Source organism: Pelecanus crispus, chromosome 14 (assembly GCF_030463565.1).
Source record: "Pelecanus crispus isolate bPelCri1 chromosome 14, bPelCri1.pri, whole genome shotgun sequence".
Classification (NCBI taxonomy): Eukaryota; Metazoa; Chordata; class Aves; order Pelecaniformes; family Pelecanidae; genus Pelecanus; species Pelecanus crispus.
Window position 1 is genome coordinate 8,767,501 of NC_134656.1, and position 14,963 is coordinate 8,782,463.

Here is a 14,963-nt window from a genome sequence, read left to right on the forward strand (position 1 = left end):
CTCGCCTCGGGGCGGCGGCGGCGGCGGCGGCGGGGCCCCCGCCCGGGGCCTGCGGGGGGTGCCCGGGGCCGGCGGGGCGCGGAGGCGCCGCGGAGCGCAGGCGGGAGCCGCGTCGTGCTGCGCTGCGCGGCCGCGGTCCGAGCCCAGGAGGAGGAGGAGGAGGCGGGGGGAGGCAGGCGCTGACAGGTTGTTCCTGACGCCATTGCCGCGGCACGCCCGGGCGGGGAGCAGGATCCTGCCGGGCGGTGCGGGGCGGGGCGGTGCGGTGCTGCGCTGCGCTGCGGCCGGCGGCGCCGGGCCCGGGGGGAGCGGGGCCAGCCCCTTGCCGGGGGGATCAGCCCGGCCGGCCCTTACCGCCGTCGCCTTCTCCCTTAGAGCCCTCCAGACAAAGCGGTGCCTGGGCAGCAGCGAGCGCGGCTGAGGGGCGCCGAGCCCGGCCCGCAGAAGCGGGGCAGCGAGCGGGCGCGGCCGGGCGGGGGGCGGCTGTGGCACCGACCCGCTCCCCGGCCCCGCTCCCCGGCCCCGCTCCCCGGCCCCGCTCCCCGGCCCCGCTCCCCGCTCCCCGGCCCCGCTCCTGCGCGGGGCTGGAGGATCACGGGCTGGTGCTGAGGCAGCGCTCGGCCTTCGCTGAGGAACCGCCTTGGAGCAGAAATGGTGTTTGTAGCTCTGCAACAAAGGTCTCTGTCTCGGTGCAGAAGGCTCTGTTTAACTGTATCAGCTAAAGCAATACAATATCCTTAGCGTGGGATGTTGCAATATCCTGAGTGTAGGATGTGCTCCTAAAGGAGATGTATGTATATATTTATCCTGACATTTCCATGCAGGAAGTTAAATAAGAATGATCCTTTAATAATGTTTTCCTGGGAAATTGCGCTGCTATCCGGACAGGTTGGTTTGTACACGGTGGGGTGTACAGGGTATCCGACTTACCTGGCTGTCAGTTATTGCAGTTTTTAAAACATGGTGAGTGATATTAGCCCAATAATCCAAAACATCAAAGGAAATCCTGACGTAGAACAAGAGGAAATTGATACTTTTTCCCTTGTTTGTTATGTTTTTGATTGATAGTTCTGATTCAGATTCCTCTAACTGCAGTTGTTCCACATAGTTTATTCATCATTAGAAATAGTCCTTATCATCAACATTGTTTCTAAGAATTGATGTAGCAATATCCGTGCCAGCTGACGCTGAGCCGGGAGGTGTGTGTGGTGCAGCAAGTAATTCCCCAGCCCTGTGCCACATGCATCACTGGGCAAGTGCCACAAGATGCAGCCACGATGGCATTAAATTTGGTGACATGATTGAAAGGGATCAGGGAGAGGTGGAGGCCTGAGAAATTTCTCAAAGCTTCTTGAATGATTTCTTTTCCTAAGGTTCTCTAATCTCCACCAAGCACCTCTTGGGTATTACGATGTGGTTAGTAGTGTCGAACCGAAATCGCCCTCATCCAACCTAAGCTATGGTTCGTTGGTTGTGGACTCTACCTGATTAGCAGTCACAGAGATGATGTTTCCTGTGTCAGCAAGAAATTTTGACGGCGAGAAGTTGTGAAGGAAGATTGCTTTGGATTTTTCTCAATAGCAGTCTGAATAACTTGGATTTGGGGTTTCTATTTGGTGCGGTAACTCTGGGGATGGGACTTGATATTTTGGGAACTCTTGTTTTACTGCTAAGTAGCCTGTGATATGTTAGTAATTTGATCGAATGATAGTGTGGATGACAAAGCATTGAAGTCCATCAAATCCAAACCAGTGTTATAAACCAAAGGAGAAATCAGCCAGCAAGTCAGGGAGGGTCCCTGGTGTCACATCCAGGATGGAGTCCTGGGAATCCTAAGCCATAATCAAGACCTTCTTTCTTCTGTTCCCTCTGAGAAAAACCCAAACAAAAGCACTTCGAAGTCACCTTCCTTGATACATATGGAAACCCAGGGACAAGCAAGCCTTGAAAGACTTCGCCTTAGTATAGCCCTGACTGTAATTTCTGCTGTGGGACTTCCCCCTACCTGTGGGGGCAAGTTCTCAGACAGAGATTTCTATCAGTGTGGTCTTCTGCAGTGGGGAACAGATTTCTGTTCAGGTACTGAATGACTTTACAGAAATCTTCATGTATGCTAATAAAAAAGTAAGAAATGCCTAATTCTCATGTAGGCAGCAAAGGGCAGGTGTCATCCAAGCAAGGCTTTCATTACAGCCTCAGCCTCTAGCATACTTTGAAGAGAAGCCAGGGAGGAGCTCACACAGTAGCCTTGCAGAGATGAATGACGGTACAGACAGCTGAGATCTGTGTCAAAGAGAAACCATGTGCTTAGTAAACCAGTGGGAGAAGTGGTTATCTTTTCCTGAGCATAACTTTAATGTGGATCTTCCTTGCTGCAATCAAAGGCTTAAGCTCTAAATTCTGCAGCTGTATGCCTTGAATTCAGCCATATTCTTGCAAATGCTTTGCAGCACTCTGAAAACCACTATGAGACAGGTGCCAGTTAGGAGGGAAGGAGGGCATTAGCTGCAGCGGGGCTGTTGGTGGGATGGCAAGTGAGCCTGAGCTTCCCAGGGGCTGGGCTCTGCCGGGAAGGGAGCTGCAGTTCCTGAAGCACCCCAGATGCTCGGTTCAGAGCATGACACAAGTTTTTCCCTAAATAGCTTATGGTCTCAGTCCACAATCCTGCAAGGCGTTTTTTTGAAACCAGCAAACTGCTGTGCTCATGCTGCCTCTGCAATGTAGAAAGGCAGAAATGTGGGGGGAAGAATGGGGAATGAGACGGGGAACGAGGAGCTTTACAGCAGCGTTTCATGCGGCCGTTCCACTGTACGTGCGTGTGTACTCTTTGGCTCTATTTAAAATGGCAAATTCCATTTCAAAGTCAACAGAGAGAGATGGGAGCTCCTGCCCTCCGTCTGCCTGCGTGTGGGTGTGCCTCCGCGTGTGCAGAGCTGGGCTGGTTTCCCGCAGACGAGCTGTTTTGCACCACAGTGTTTGACGGATGGGCAGGGGTGGGCTGCGGGAATAGCAGTGCTCCCGGCCCCTTCCAGAGCCACCCCAGCTGCACTGGCACGCAGTCTGAGACAGGGGAATATTCAAATCATGTGGAGGCGCATAAAAAGGCGAGGTGGTTGTGCATGGCTCTTGTTTTTTGTTTGTGGGTATTTTTTCTTATCAATGGAAAATTCTTTGTATGCTTTTAAAATAATGAAATGTGGAAGGTTAGTTTGTATATTAAAGGTGCCAAGGACTTAACAGCACAGCCTGTGAGAAACATAGAAACATCATCTGAGAAATGTACTTGTTATAGAAGTAATTAAATATGTTGATGAACTTCAGCGCTGATTTGAGAAATACTACCTTAGACAAATGCGACACTTTTTTCCATTAGGTTTGTTTTACATGAAAAATGCTTATGAAAGTATTTTTCATTTGCTTTCTCAAATACTTCTCCATCAAACATGCTACATTTATAAATAAAACCCGCTTCTTGGTAATGGCTGTTAATCTGGCATCTGACAGTCAATCTGTCGTATTACTGCTTCTTACATCATCACTAAGAATGTGGTTTTGTAAACAAATATCATCCCAAGTGAAGTACACAGTAGACCTGCTCTTCAACACTTTCTGTTCATTTAGATCCCTGTGCAGGTTAAGGGCCACATCACTTATAGGACTCAGTTTCGGGTACAGTTCACATTGAAAGAGATGCTTTTGAGTGGTTGTGATTTATTTGGGGATTTGTGAGTTTGGTTTTATTACTACTTTTGCAAAGTTATTATTTAAAATGTGAATAACATGATGCTGTATAAGCTTCCCCATATAAGCTGTTTTCATATTTTTTCATGTTCTTTCTGTAAGATAATTTTTAAAAGTTCATGGTGTGCAATGGCTTGCTGGTTTACTGTACTTCAGGGGCTATTGCAAGACTGTTCTTCAATGCTTCAGTTGCAAAATGGAGAAGCAGAAATGTTTAGGAATATGCATTCCTAAACTTTTGTAGAAAACTGCTCACACTTCTGTGACTTTGTGATTCCATTCCTGGAAAGTGCACGCTAATTTTGTCAACATCTCTAAGCAGCAATGTAAGCTTTCAGCTCTCTTTCTAGACAATCTGTCTTTCCCTTTCAAGGACACAGTCTTCTGATTTCCTGATGGAAAGTATTTTGTTATTCCTAATAATGTCAATAGTTCTCTCCTGCCAGAAACAGCCAACTTCCTCCAGTGACACTGACCTTGCCCTAAGCAGAAAACTTTGGCGTAACATGATGGCCTGAGCAGCCTTTTCCCTCATCATCCAGGTCTTTAAGCTTGATACCCAAAAGCAGGGATGGTACCCAAAGAAACAGTAGATCGCAAAACTATGCAATGCCTGTAAAATTCTTCCAGGGAGGAAGAAGTAAGTTAACTGGAAAAAGCTGATAGCTCCAGTCAGAAGGCCTTTTTATTTAATGAGCACCAGGATAATCCGAAAACACGCTTGCGTACTTGTTTGTATGTGCTCGGAGTGCTTTGTTGCTGGTACCCAACTGAATGGATTTGTCAGAATGGTTTTTTTGAGGTTAAGATTATTCAGTTTCCAGAGGAGAAGAAAGGGAAAAGGAGACTGCCCGAAATGTTCCTTGTTAGGTTCACCATCCATCTTTCTGCATCTGCTAACCCTTTTGCTCTCCGTATGAGTCGTGTTTCATCACCCCAGCGTGTGGGCATCCCAAGTCGGATGCTTAGCGGCACGGCCCAGGACTTTGCACCCTGAGTGTGGCTGTCTCTCCCTGCAGTGCAAGTCCTTGGCAGCTTTGGGGGCTTTCGAGTTGGCCCCTGCGCGGTGCCGGCACGTGCCGGGCTTTCACCGCCGTTGCCCCGTGTGTTGTGCCAACGCAACCTGGCCCAGTAATAAAAGCGGCTGTGGAGACGGGTGTTTGCTCACATGTGCTGATGTTGCAATGTAAGACAGAAAGGGTTCAGGTAGTGAAACTGTCTTGTCTGCACGTGACCCTGGGTAGGGTAATGAAACCTGCCATTAGTGTATTAAAACATGATCTGCCATTTTAGCCACTCCTGCTCGTGTAAAGCGCTTTGTAAGGATCACAGATGTCATGTAGAGGATTTTAAAGCAGAACTAATGAGCTTAGTAATGTATTCTTCCTTAACGAAGTTTAAGACATCATTGAAAAGTTTAAAAAAAAATAGAATTATGGCAATGGAATATCTTGGGGGGTGGTGATAAACATCTGCCCGTAAGAATGAGCACATGGTTCTGCGCTGGAGAAATGTCTGTGTTCTTACCAAAACCTCCTTTTCTAACTTCTTTCAACAAGCCGAGGGCTGGCACTTGGGCAGGTAGTGTGCAGAGATAACTGTTGCCACTTAACGTTGGCGCTAGCCCGGGGCTTGGACTGTGGGCTTCTGCTCTGTGCGTGCCCGGCAAAGCTCAGGCAGCTGCTGGCTGGTTTGCGGGGCGCGGGAGAAACCAAGGTCACAGAACAGGCAAGAGTTAAATGCCAGCATTGGGGTTGACTAGGTGCCTTCATAACAAAAACTCCTTGGGGATCTTTGGATGTGTATGGGATAAAGATCAGCATTTGCTGATTTTTCAGGATTTTCAGCGTGAGTTCCTTGCTCAGCACTGCATGTTCTGGAGGAGGCTTTGCGACAGTGATGTAATGGGATTCCTGAGTGCTGATAAACCTCCCCAGTTAAAGTGTTGCAACATGCGACTCTGTTATTGCTGGTTGTAGTATTGTGTTCCTTGGTTGGACCTTTTTTTTTTTTTTTTTTTTTTTTTACAAATTCCTTTACGTTGCATAGAAACCTCATGCTAAAAGGCTATGTAGGAGAATTCTTAGTAGAAATGCTGGATATTCTTTACATGAGCATTGATACTACTGATAATTGCCTTCAAAAACTCGCTAGGCAGGAAGTTTTCCTTTTGTTTGTCTAATTAGGTTTTCAGTTTGCTTTCCCTGTAATTCAGGGGGTTGTGAAAACTGTGACTCTAGCCAGGCAGGGATTTCACAAAACTGTTATTTTTACACAGCAGATTCTCCCATGCTCTTTGTTGCTTATCCTTGGAACTGTATTATTTTTGGATTGATTCTCAAACCTTATAGTAACACAGCATTTGTAAATTAAAATTCTTACAGCAACAAGTATCTTTGTGGTGGGAATGCTACAAGAGGTCATGGCTTTGATTGCAGAACATGTACTAAATTTTGGGTAATTTCGCTTTTGTGCAATTGCCCTCTACTTCCCTGCCTTTGTAGGTTCTGTCAGTATTGGGGGCTGCTGGCTCATTTAGAACCACGCAAGTGTAAGCAATTTTGCAGTGCTAGGTGTTAGCATTCACAGGCTAGTGAATTCATAGTAATTTGGAAAAGACTAAAAGCAATATAATTGTATGTACACAGTTGGGCAGAGTGCACTCTTCTTAAGGTAAAATGTTCTGATTAGTTTGTGGGGTTCATTTGCCATTTTCTTACACATTCATGAAGAAAAATTGCTGATAAGTCACTGAACTTATTAAAATGTCTGGAAGCCTGCTTTGGAGATTTAGGTATTGGTTTGAAGATCTGCCCAGATATTTGGAAAGTTCTTTGGAGCGTATCGGTGAATTTTACTTTGTAAAAACAACTCCCAGCACAAGTAAAAAAAATATTAAATTATAGTAGTACCCCATTTGAGCCTTATCCTATTGTAAATATTATGATATAGGTGCAGAGGTATTTTTGCTGTTGAGTACAATCCCTAGAAGAGGCCCAACCTAAAAAATAAACAAAGGTAACTGGTTTCAGATGTCTGATTACAAGGACCGACTGACTCTCTGTAACTGGGAACCAGGTTCTGATGAAATGGGGTGTGTGGACACCAGGTTTACTCCCTTGGGCAAAGCCTCTTATTTGGAGCCTTATCATAGAGGTCATTCTGAATTCACAGTCATTAAAACATGGAATCAAGGCTAATCTTGTGTGATTTTCTCTATCATGAAAGAAGGAAAACCACTTTTTTCTCCTTCACACCCCCCTGCTCCCCCAAGCATATCTATTTTCTGTTGTGATCCAAAATACCACCATTTTCACTATTTTCCATTAAAACATATCTGGGATACAAGTGACTATTTGTCTTAGGTCTTCATCAGCAAACTCAAGCAATTAAAAGGTATCAAGCTAGTAAAATATACTTCTAAAGTAGAGTTTATGAATTTGAGTGTTTAACACCCACTTTACTGTTTGTCTCATGCTGGTAACTGCCTTTCAGATGTGGGTATGATACACAACTGTGTGGGGAAGAAAGATCTGCTAGTTAGTTTTTCTTAACGAAAAATAAGTTTGTAGACTTGGCAAAAATCGATAGTTTCAGGGGCAAGTGTAACTTTTTGAAGTGGATTACATTTAGGGTACTTACGTTAATTATGGTTTTGTGGTACTACCTAGAGGATAGTCAAAGATGGAAGTCCATTGTCTCAGAAATGTTACAAATGCAGAATAACAGGCAATGTCCCTGTCTGAAGGTAAGCAGAGATGGCAGTAGTGGTGCTGCCCGTCCGTGGGAAGACCGATGCCTCTTGTATATACTTGAACAGTAAAGCATCTCCAATTATTTTATTCCAGTAATTTGGTCTAGGTGTGCATTGCTGTCAGGGTTTTGAACTGTTCGCATTACCCACTGTGTTTATTTCTGTCAGATTTTCCTGCATTCCCCTAATTTTCTCTTCTTCAGCTAATGAACAATTTGCAAGCCAGAGTTGACAGTTGCAGAGGCTTTGATAAAGCTGACCTCTACATGGTCAGTGATAAATGTGGGTAGGTGAAACCAGTGGGATTGTTACTGAAATTGGGGGACCTTACAAGTACTCTGGTTTTGGAATGGAGAGTTTGGCCTTGCATGGAGCTGGTAAGAGACTATTTGGCACCATCCAAAACTTGTGATTTCATGTTCCTTCAGTACCGATGCGTGGGTGCTATATAGTGCTCTGCTATCTAGTCAGCATTTTGGTCTGAAAGCTGCTTTGAGCGAGAAAACCTTCTATCCTGTGTTTGTGTGGCACCTGTATGCTTACGGTTTTGGTTGTTCTTGAGCATAGACTCGAGAAAATCCACTTTTTCAGGGCTCATCTGCCACTCTTCATGAAATACAGTAATGTCAAGGTGATTTGATTATGCAAAAATCTTTGTGTCTGGTTTTAAGAGCTTGTGAGAAATTATCTTGCAAGTCAGCCTTGTGAAGTTAATGTCTCTGCCTGCTCATGGAGCACTGAATTGCATGGCGACACCTTTTCTTTACTTCTGGAAGCCAAGTTGGTTTTTCTTCCTCTTATCTACTGAAGGAACTGACTTAACTGATAACACTTCTTTCTGTTTATTTGCACCCAGTAGGGCATAAAACATTAAAAAATGGTATCTTTGTAGGAAACCACCTTCTGCGTGGTGAGTTGTAAACTCTGTTCATCATGCTGCATGTATCTTCTGGCAAGACAGTGACTTCAAGAGCCAAATGCTCTGTGTACTTCCTTAAATACTTCTTTCTTTCACTTAGGTGTGTATTTAACTGAACTTCTGTGGCAGAACGCCGTGATCCAAGAACAGATCTTAGCAGTGGTTTCTGGAAAGATGTTTGTAAGAGCTTTGAAGCTTTTGGTTGTCAATCCGGCTGATACTGGCTTTCCCAAATGTCAATGAAATTCAATAGGGCTGGTTTTAAAGGACCAAGGGGGATTGGGAAGAGATTGGCTTTCAGTAAGAAGCAGTGACAACAGAAAAATAACCCTTTTGGGCTTTGGGAGCGTACAATGCTGCAATTTTGAACAGAGAGGCTTTTTCAGGTGCAAGAGGGATCGCTGAGATGTCCTTGCATTCCCATGAAGTAAGCGACGCTCTGTTTGATTCGTTGCTTCAAGTAAGGATTCGTTAGGTCGAGCAGTGCAAGGGGTTTTTGCTCCACTCCACGTGCGAGCCGAGTTTCCGCTGGCTGCTGAGTTTCTGCTGTTGAAGGCCCCGTGAGGTGCCTGGAGCTGGTGGCGGGCAGGCTGGGGCGGCCGCGGGCTGCGGAGGGACAGTCGCAGTTCTCCGACGTTACCGTTGCTTAACGAATTGCGTGTTAATACTCCACGTTTTTCTAGAGAATAAGTGTTTCCTGTCACCTCCTCCTGGGGTCTTTTAGTTGAGAAAAGCAGCGTCTAGCCTGACGTTTGTAGGCAGAGCGATGGTTTCCAAAACAGGGAGTACGGTTTTGTTATGTATGAGACCCAGCTGTGTGCTGGCGGAGATTTGAACTTGGATAATTTCAAATATAGGCACCATATGCAATCACTGGGATTTATTTATTGACTCTGGTGAGTCCAGAGCTCCCCGACAGTGGCGGGGAGAGGTCCGGGTGCCTGCTGGGCCGGGGCTGCCGAGAGGACCCTCGGTGAGGTGCTGTGTACCGGTGGTTTAAACAAGTGTTATGGAGAGCCAGCTTGCTCACGTCTCATACCCCGAGTATAAAATATCTTCTCCGGAGAGAAGAGGGAATCCTTTAGTAACTGTATCAGTTTTAGTGAAGTTGATGTGGCTTTCCTGAATTCCCATGTAACTTTAGCAAAGACCAGAAATGATGTTACATAAATGGCTTTAATATAAGCCTGAGTCGAAAAGGTAAAAAATCAGTGTGCCGATGTGCTCGTATTTCATTTATTTTGAACGGTTTTTGGAAGACTGGCATTGCAAGGTATAAAAAGTAATTGTTGTGCTGGATAATTGAAACATGACAATATTTAATGAACAAGAACAGATACTGCTGACAAAGTAGACAAAAGTGCAGCAAAAAGATTAGATCAGAGGTTATACTGGATTAATCTGATTGAAAATAGGATGAACTTAAATCCCTGCAGCCGCTTCTCTGGCAGCTCGGGTTTGTGGTGCTGGGTCCAGGCGTTGCTGGGCTGCCCACACTCGCAGCCTCCGGGGTGATGCTGCAGCGGGGCTGTCGCCCAAAGAGCTGGAAATACGAATTACGACAGCTAAAGTAACAAACTGAGACTCTGTAGCTGGATCTGCAGTGCGTGTTCTCAGTCAGTGAGAAGGTGTTTCATTCATTAGTAGTTAACATACAATTTGCCATTAACATAAACAGAGCTAATGACTGTAATACGGTGTCAAAATAAAATCAGTAATCATTTAGTATCTATTTTCAGATTCCTCTTAAGGTTTCATTTTTAGAGGATTATAGCTTATTATTCCTTGGCAAGACTGTTTTAAAGTGCAAAAATTCAAATATGCAAATACTAAGCCCTCCTGTTAAAAAGGTAGAGATTTCTATGAAGGTAGGGGTTGCAGGGAAGGAGGAGAATCTCTGTGTGTCTCCATCTCTTTCTTAGGGCATATGAGATCACTCTACATACATGCATTCCTGTTTAATTGCAGTTTGTAAATGGGAAAGCCCCCTTTTGTTTGAGGGAGTTTCGTGCACCAACAAGGAGGCAGAAGAAAGCACCTTGTTACTGTTTTTTTTCATGGGAGCTTTCTGGCATGCAGCCCGCAATCCACGATCAGTGCAAGGAGACATTTCTGTCTGTAGGCGACACCTCCTTGCTTCCTGAAGCCCTTTGCTTCACAGGAGGCCGAAGCTCTCCCAGCAGCCGACACTGGCTCAGCGCAGTCATGAGCTTGGTCCACGCTTCTCTGTGCGCTGTTTTCTTGAAAGCAAAACAAGGAGCCTCCCCACCCCTCGTTGCTGCAGGCACATTTCTAGCACTGCCGCAGGCCTGCCCAGCTTTGAACACGTGGTTGTGTGATGTTTTAATAACAGCTCCAACACGGTACGAGATGTTTCCTCGTAGCTTGGCGGACTGCGAGGTCTGCAGTGGCTTAGCAGGTGGGGTGTCTGTGCTTGGTAGAAAGTCGAGCTCTGGGTTTTAAGATGCTCGTAATACAGTGGATAATTGACAGATGAGAGGTGGTGAGTGACAGATGAAGAAGTTCTGCCTGGCTGGTGGAGAGGGTCTGGGATGTGTGTGTGAGTCATAGAAACGTGTTAAAAATTAACTCGTTAATTAATGTTCCTTGCATAGGTGTTGTGAGTGCTTAAGATGCTGTGGGAGGAGAGACCCAAGGCCTCGTACTGTTTGGCTTGGCCATCCAGAGAAGAGAGACCAGAGATACCCTCGCAATGTGATCAACAATCAGAAATACAACTTTTTTACATTTCTCCCTGGGGTAAGTGTGAAGAAAGTCACTTTTCATCATCCTGCCCCAATGCTTTCCTCAGTTTCAGTGTTTTTACGGTAGACAGGTGCAGAACCTGGAGCTGGAGGAAATAATTAATGTTTGGGTTGTGTTTGGTGGGCTTCCTGCAAAGGCTGCCTTAGGGCAGCAGAAAACCGGACATGGATCTGTCCTGAGTGTGCAGGACTACTTTAGGACTGCCCTAAGTTAGCATTTAGACACTAGAGGAGCATGCAAAAATGTTTCTGGTGGTTAGTTCAATATGCATAATTTCTGAACTCCATTAATCTCCTTCCTCCTCTTTTTTTCTTTTTTTTTTTTTTTTTTTTTTTTCCAGGTGCTGTTTAACCAGTTCAAATACTTCTTCAACCTTTATTTCTTGCTTTTGGCCTGCTCTCAATTTGTCGTTGAAATGAGGCTTGGCGCACTTTACACATACTGGGTTCCTCTGGTAGGTCGTTTAAGGCTTATTTGTTCAAGAAATTTTCAGTGTTTGACAAAATTCCTTGTGCTGCCTTTTCTCTAGGTGTAAGTTTGCACCATAAATCATTTTGTTAACTTACTTCTTCAGAGCTGCTCCATACATGTTGTAGTGTAGATGCCTGTTCTGGCCTTGAGCTTTATTTTGTAGAAGTTTGACAGGGATGTGAGAGGACTCTGCCCCCAACTTGTTCATCATAACAGGCACAGAGCTCTCGCCACTGGCCGTGGTGACTGCAAGGGCAGCAGGGCTTCATGAATAACATGAGAAAGCGAATGGAGACCAGAGCAAATATATTTCCCTGGCTATGTGTGTGGTGTTCACAGCTGCATCTGAACGTAGGGTGCGCTCATGGAGGGTCTTCATGGGGTGTTGCGCCCTCCCGGGGTGATCACGCAAGGGCCAGCGCTTGCAGGAGCCCAGACTGGCCTGGCAACTGCAGTGAAGGACCGAAGGGCACCTTTCAAAAGTGACCTTAATGAGTGGCCATATGCGCAATGGCGGCAAATTATGCTCCCCTGCCAAACAGTTTGACCTGTGGCCTTGGGATAGGTCAACAGGCTGCTTCATAGCTTAACCACATTGTAAAAAACAAATGAAAAAACTGAGAAACACCCCTATACAAACCTCCCGCATATAAAAATAAATATATAGAGACATACTCGCACTCGCTCAAGGTACAGATGCTTTCCTTCCTGTAAACTATTCGCCCTTTTCTTTTGATAGCCGTGTGTTTCACCTGTAATCAAAGGAAATCGATAATAATTGGTTCAGAAGCAGAAACTCCAGTACTGTCAAAGGACAGAAAGAGGAATAGTTGCATAGAATGGACTTCTTAAATCTTTAAAATGCACTGCATGAGCCAGTTATGACTGCTTAAATGCTTAAATATAGGTACCTATATATTTATTTCTTTTATCCCAGTAAAACTGTTATTTCTCTTTCTATGGGAACAGCTTCTCTGCTGCACTTCTGCTGCTCATAGTATTGTAGAATAATTTTGGTTCAGAGGGACGTCTGGTCCAACTGTCTGCTCAAAGCACAGCTGTCTTAATAAGTTGGTTTAACTCATCTACGTGAGTTTTGAAAATCTCCAAGGATAGGCATCCTTTCTACTTCAAGGAAATGACACAAAGCCAACTGAAAATTGATTTTAAAAGCACAGAGCTCTTTCTAAGACACAACTTGTGCGCTGATTTGAGAAAAGGCAGTGGTAAAAATTCGTGGCTCTGTTGAGGGAGCTGAGGAGGTGCAAAGGAAATTTTTCCTGCCTTTTAGACTTTCAGTACAGTGGAATCCCCAGTAAAAGCCAGAAAGAAGTGAAGGGGCAGCTTTGGGACATGGCTGCTAAAAATCTGTTTGTATTAAAGCCTGGATCTTGCTCAGTTCTCTCTCGGGAGCGTGCTGTATCGCATTTGCTGTATGAATCTAACGCTAGTTTCATAAGATCCTGTCCTATAAAGTATACACGCACACAGAGGATCTCTCTTTCTGGGTTTTGTATAGGCAGTTGACTTCTGTGCCAGGTGAGCAATTAGAATTTGGCATATGAGCTGCCAGAAAGCAGGATAAGAAAGGTCTTTGTTCATTACTGGCTGCTAATACGAGTGTTGGGGATGGAATGACATATGAGATGACACAGTGAGTCGGCACATGTGGGAGTATTTTGGGGCGATTATTTGAAGACTCTTCAAACAGCTGAAACGTAAGTTGAAAATAACTGATGCTTTTTTATTTTATTTTGGAAAGCAGATAGGAATTTCTAGCTAAACGCACAAATGCAACTTGTAAATAGAAGAGAAACGTTCATTCTTTCCTTGATTTGTTGGTTAGGGGAATGAGAGGTCTTCCACAGTGGTGCAAAACTGATGGTCGTGGTCCTGAACACCAGGGGGGTGGAACGCTTCTCTGAATATATTGTATTCATGCTGCCTTACTTTCAGCGTTTGTAAATACAGGATTGAATCAAGGCATTTTTTAAAAAAGTAAATGCCCATCCTTGGGTCTGTTCACGTGTCTGCATTTTTAAATACTGCAGAAACATACTACATTGCGTTTCAAGACTGATCTTAGTTAATCTAGATCATGCATTTAGATGCATATGTGTGTACTAGAATTAGGGACTATTTAGTTTTATTATAGGGTTGTGAGAGCTGGCAGGTGAAGTGTGCCTCAGTATTTTAATTAAAGAAACTGCGCTTTTTCAGTCTTAGTAGCTCTTAGGTCATTCTTCATCATTTTTCTTTGTTTAAAAAAAGTGAGAATTTGAATTGTTATTGTGTTGGGTAGTGTTAGCAATGCTCCACAGCAAGACTTCCATGAGGCGGTTGTGGAGTTCAGGTTCACTAGTTCTTTGTGCCTAGCTTAACAACTCATAGACACAGTTTTTGGAGGTGTGTGCACAGCCATTCTTTCTAAAAATGAAGTTACTTAAAATTGGAAATTGCAACTCACTGGCAAAATCTCCTGTTTGGGTAGATGGGTATTGCCAGACATTTTCATGTGTTCTTCATGTAACCGTCAGTTTCTAACATCACCCTGCCCGCTGCTTAAAATAAAAAAGTGTCTTATTGACAGAGATAATCAGTACATGGTTGCAATTTTCAAGAATGCAGGTTGAAAAAGTTTCTTTTTCTGTAACAGGTGAGGAGTGTTTTAACTGTTTAGTGAGTCTGAGCTGAATAGTGCCTAACAAAAAAATGACTGTGGTACTAGCCCTATAAAGAATTGTTTTGCATTAACTTAGTTATTTTTTTTTATATGGTGAAGGATGTGATGGGGGCATTTTCCTCATGACAGGATGAGATGAAATGACTGCTCATATCCGCAGAAAAGTATCCACTGAAACCCTAATCAGACAAATGTATAATTATACTATGAGTAGTTTGCACTAATGCTCAGAGTGCTTATTTGTGTAGATTGTGTGTATACATACACATGAATACACATGCATTATATAAGTATATATATCTGTATATATATAAAAAAAGGATTATATAAATTTCTATATAAAGAGATCTCCCAGATTAGGTGAGCTAACTTTGATGGCTCTGTGGTGGAGGGAGTACTGAGATTTGAGGGATCCTGTCTTATGTTGGACTTTTGTGTAACCCCTCTCAGTCTTGGTTACTCACCTGTAAAGTGAAATGAAATATGTTATTTACACTCTTCAGATAAACTTTACAAAAATTTGCTTGGGAGGTACTGGCAGAGCCTCATGGTAAAGGTAAGAAACACAACCGCAATTTTTTAAGCGACAAGTCTGTTGCCAGTTTATTATTGGGAGTTCTGGACAGCAA

The 14,963-nt window shown here is 44.3% G+C and overlaps 1 protein-coding gene across 1 annotated transcript in view; it reads left to right on the forward strand.

Annotated features, from left to right (window-relative positions):
- The window catches only part of ATP9A (ATPase phospholipid transporting 9A (putative)), a 62,036-nt gene that overhangs the window by 175 nt on the left and 46,898 nt on the right, over window positions 1-14,963 (forward strand). The window contains exons 2-3 of the mRNA XM_075721068.1: window positions 11,030-11,174; window positions 11,521-11,634. Coding sequence (XP_075577183.1) covers window positions 11,030-11,174; window positions 11,521-11,634 — 259 coding nt within the window. The remainder of the gene's footprint in view (window positions 1-11,029; window positions 11,175-11,520; window positions 11,635-14,963) is intronic.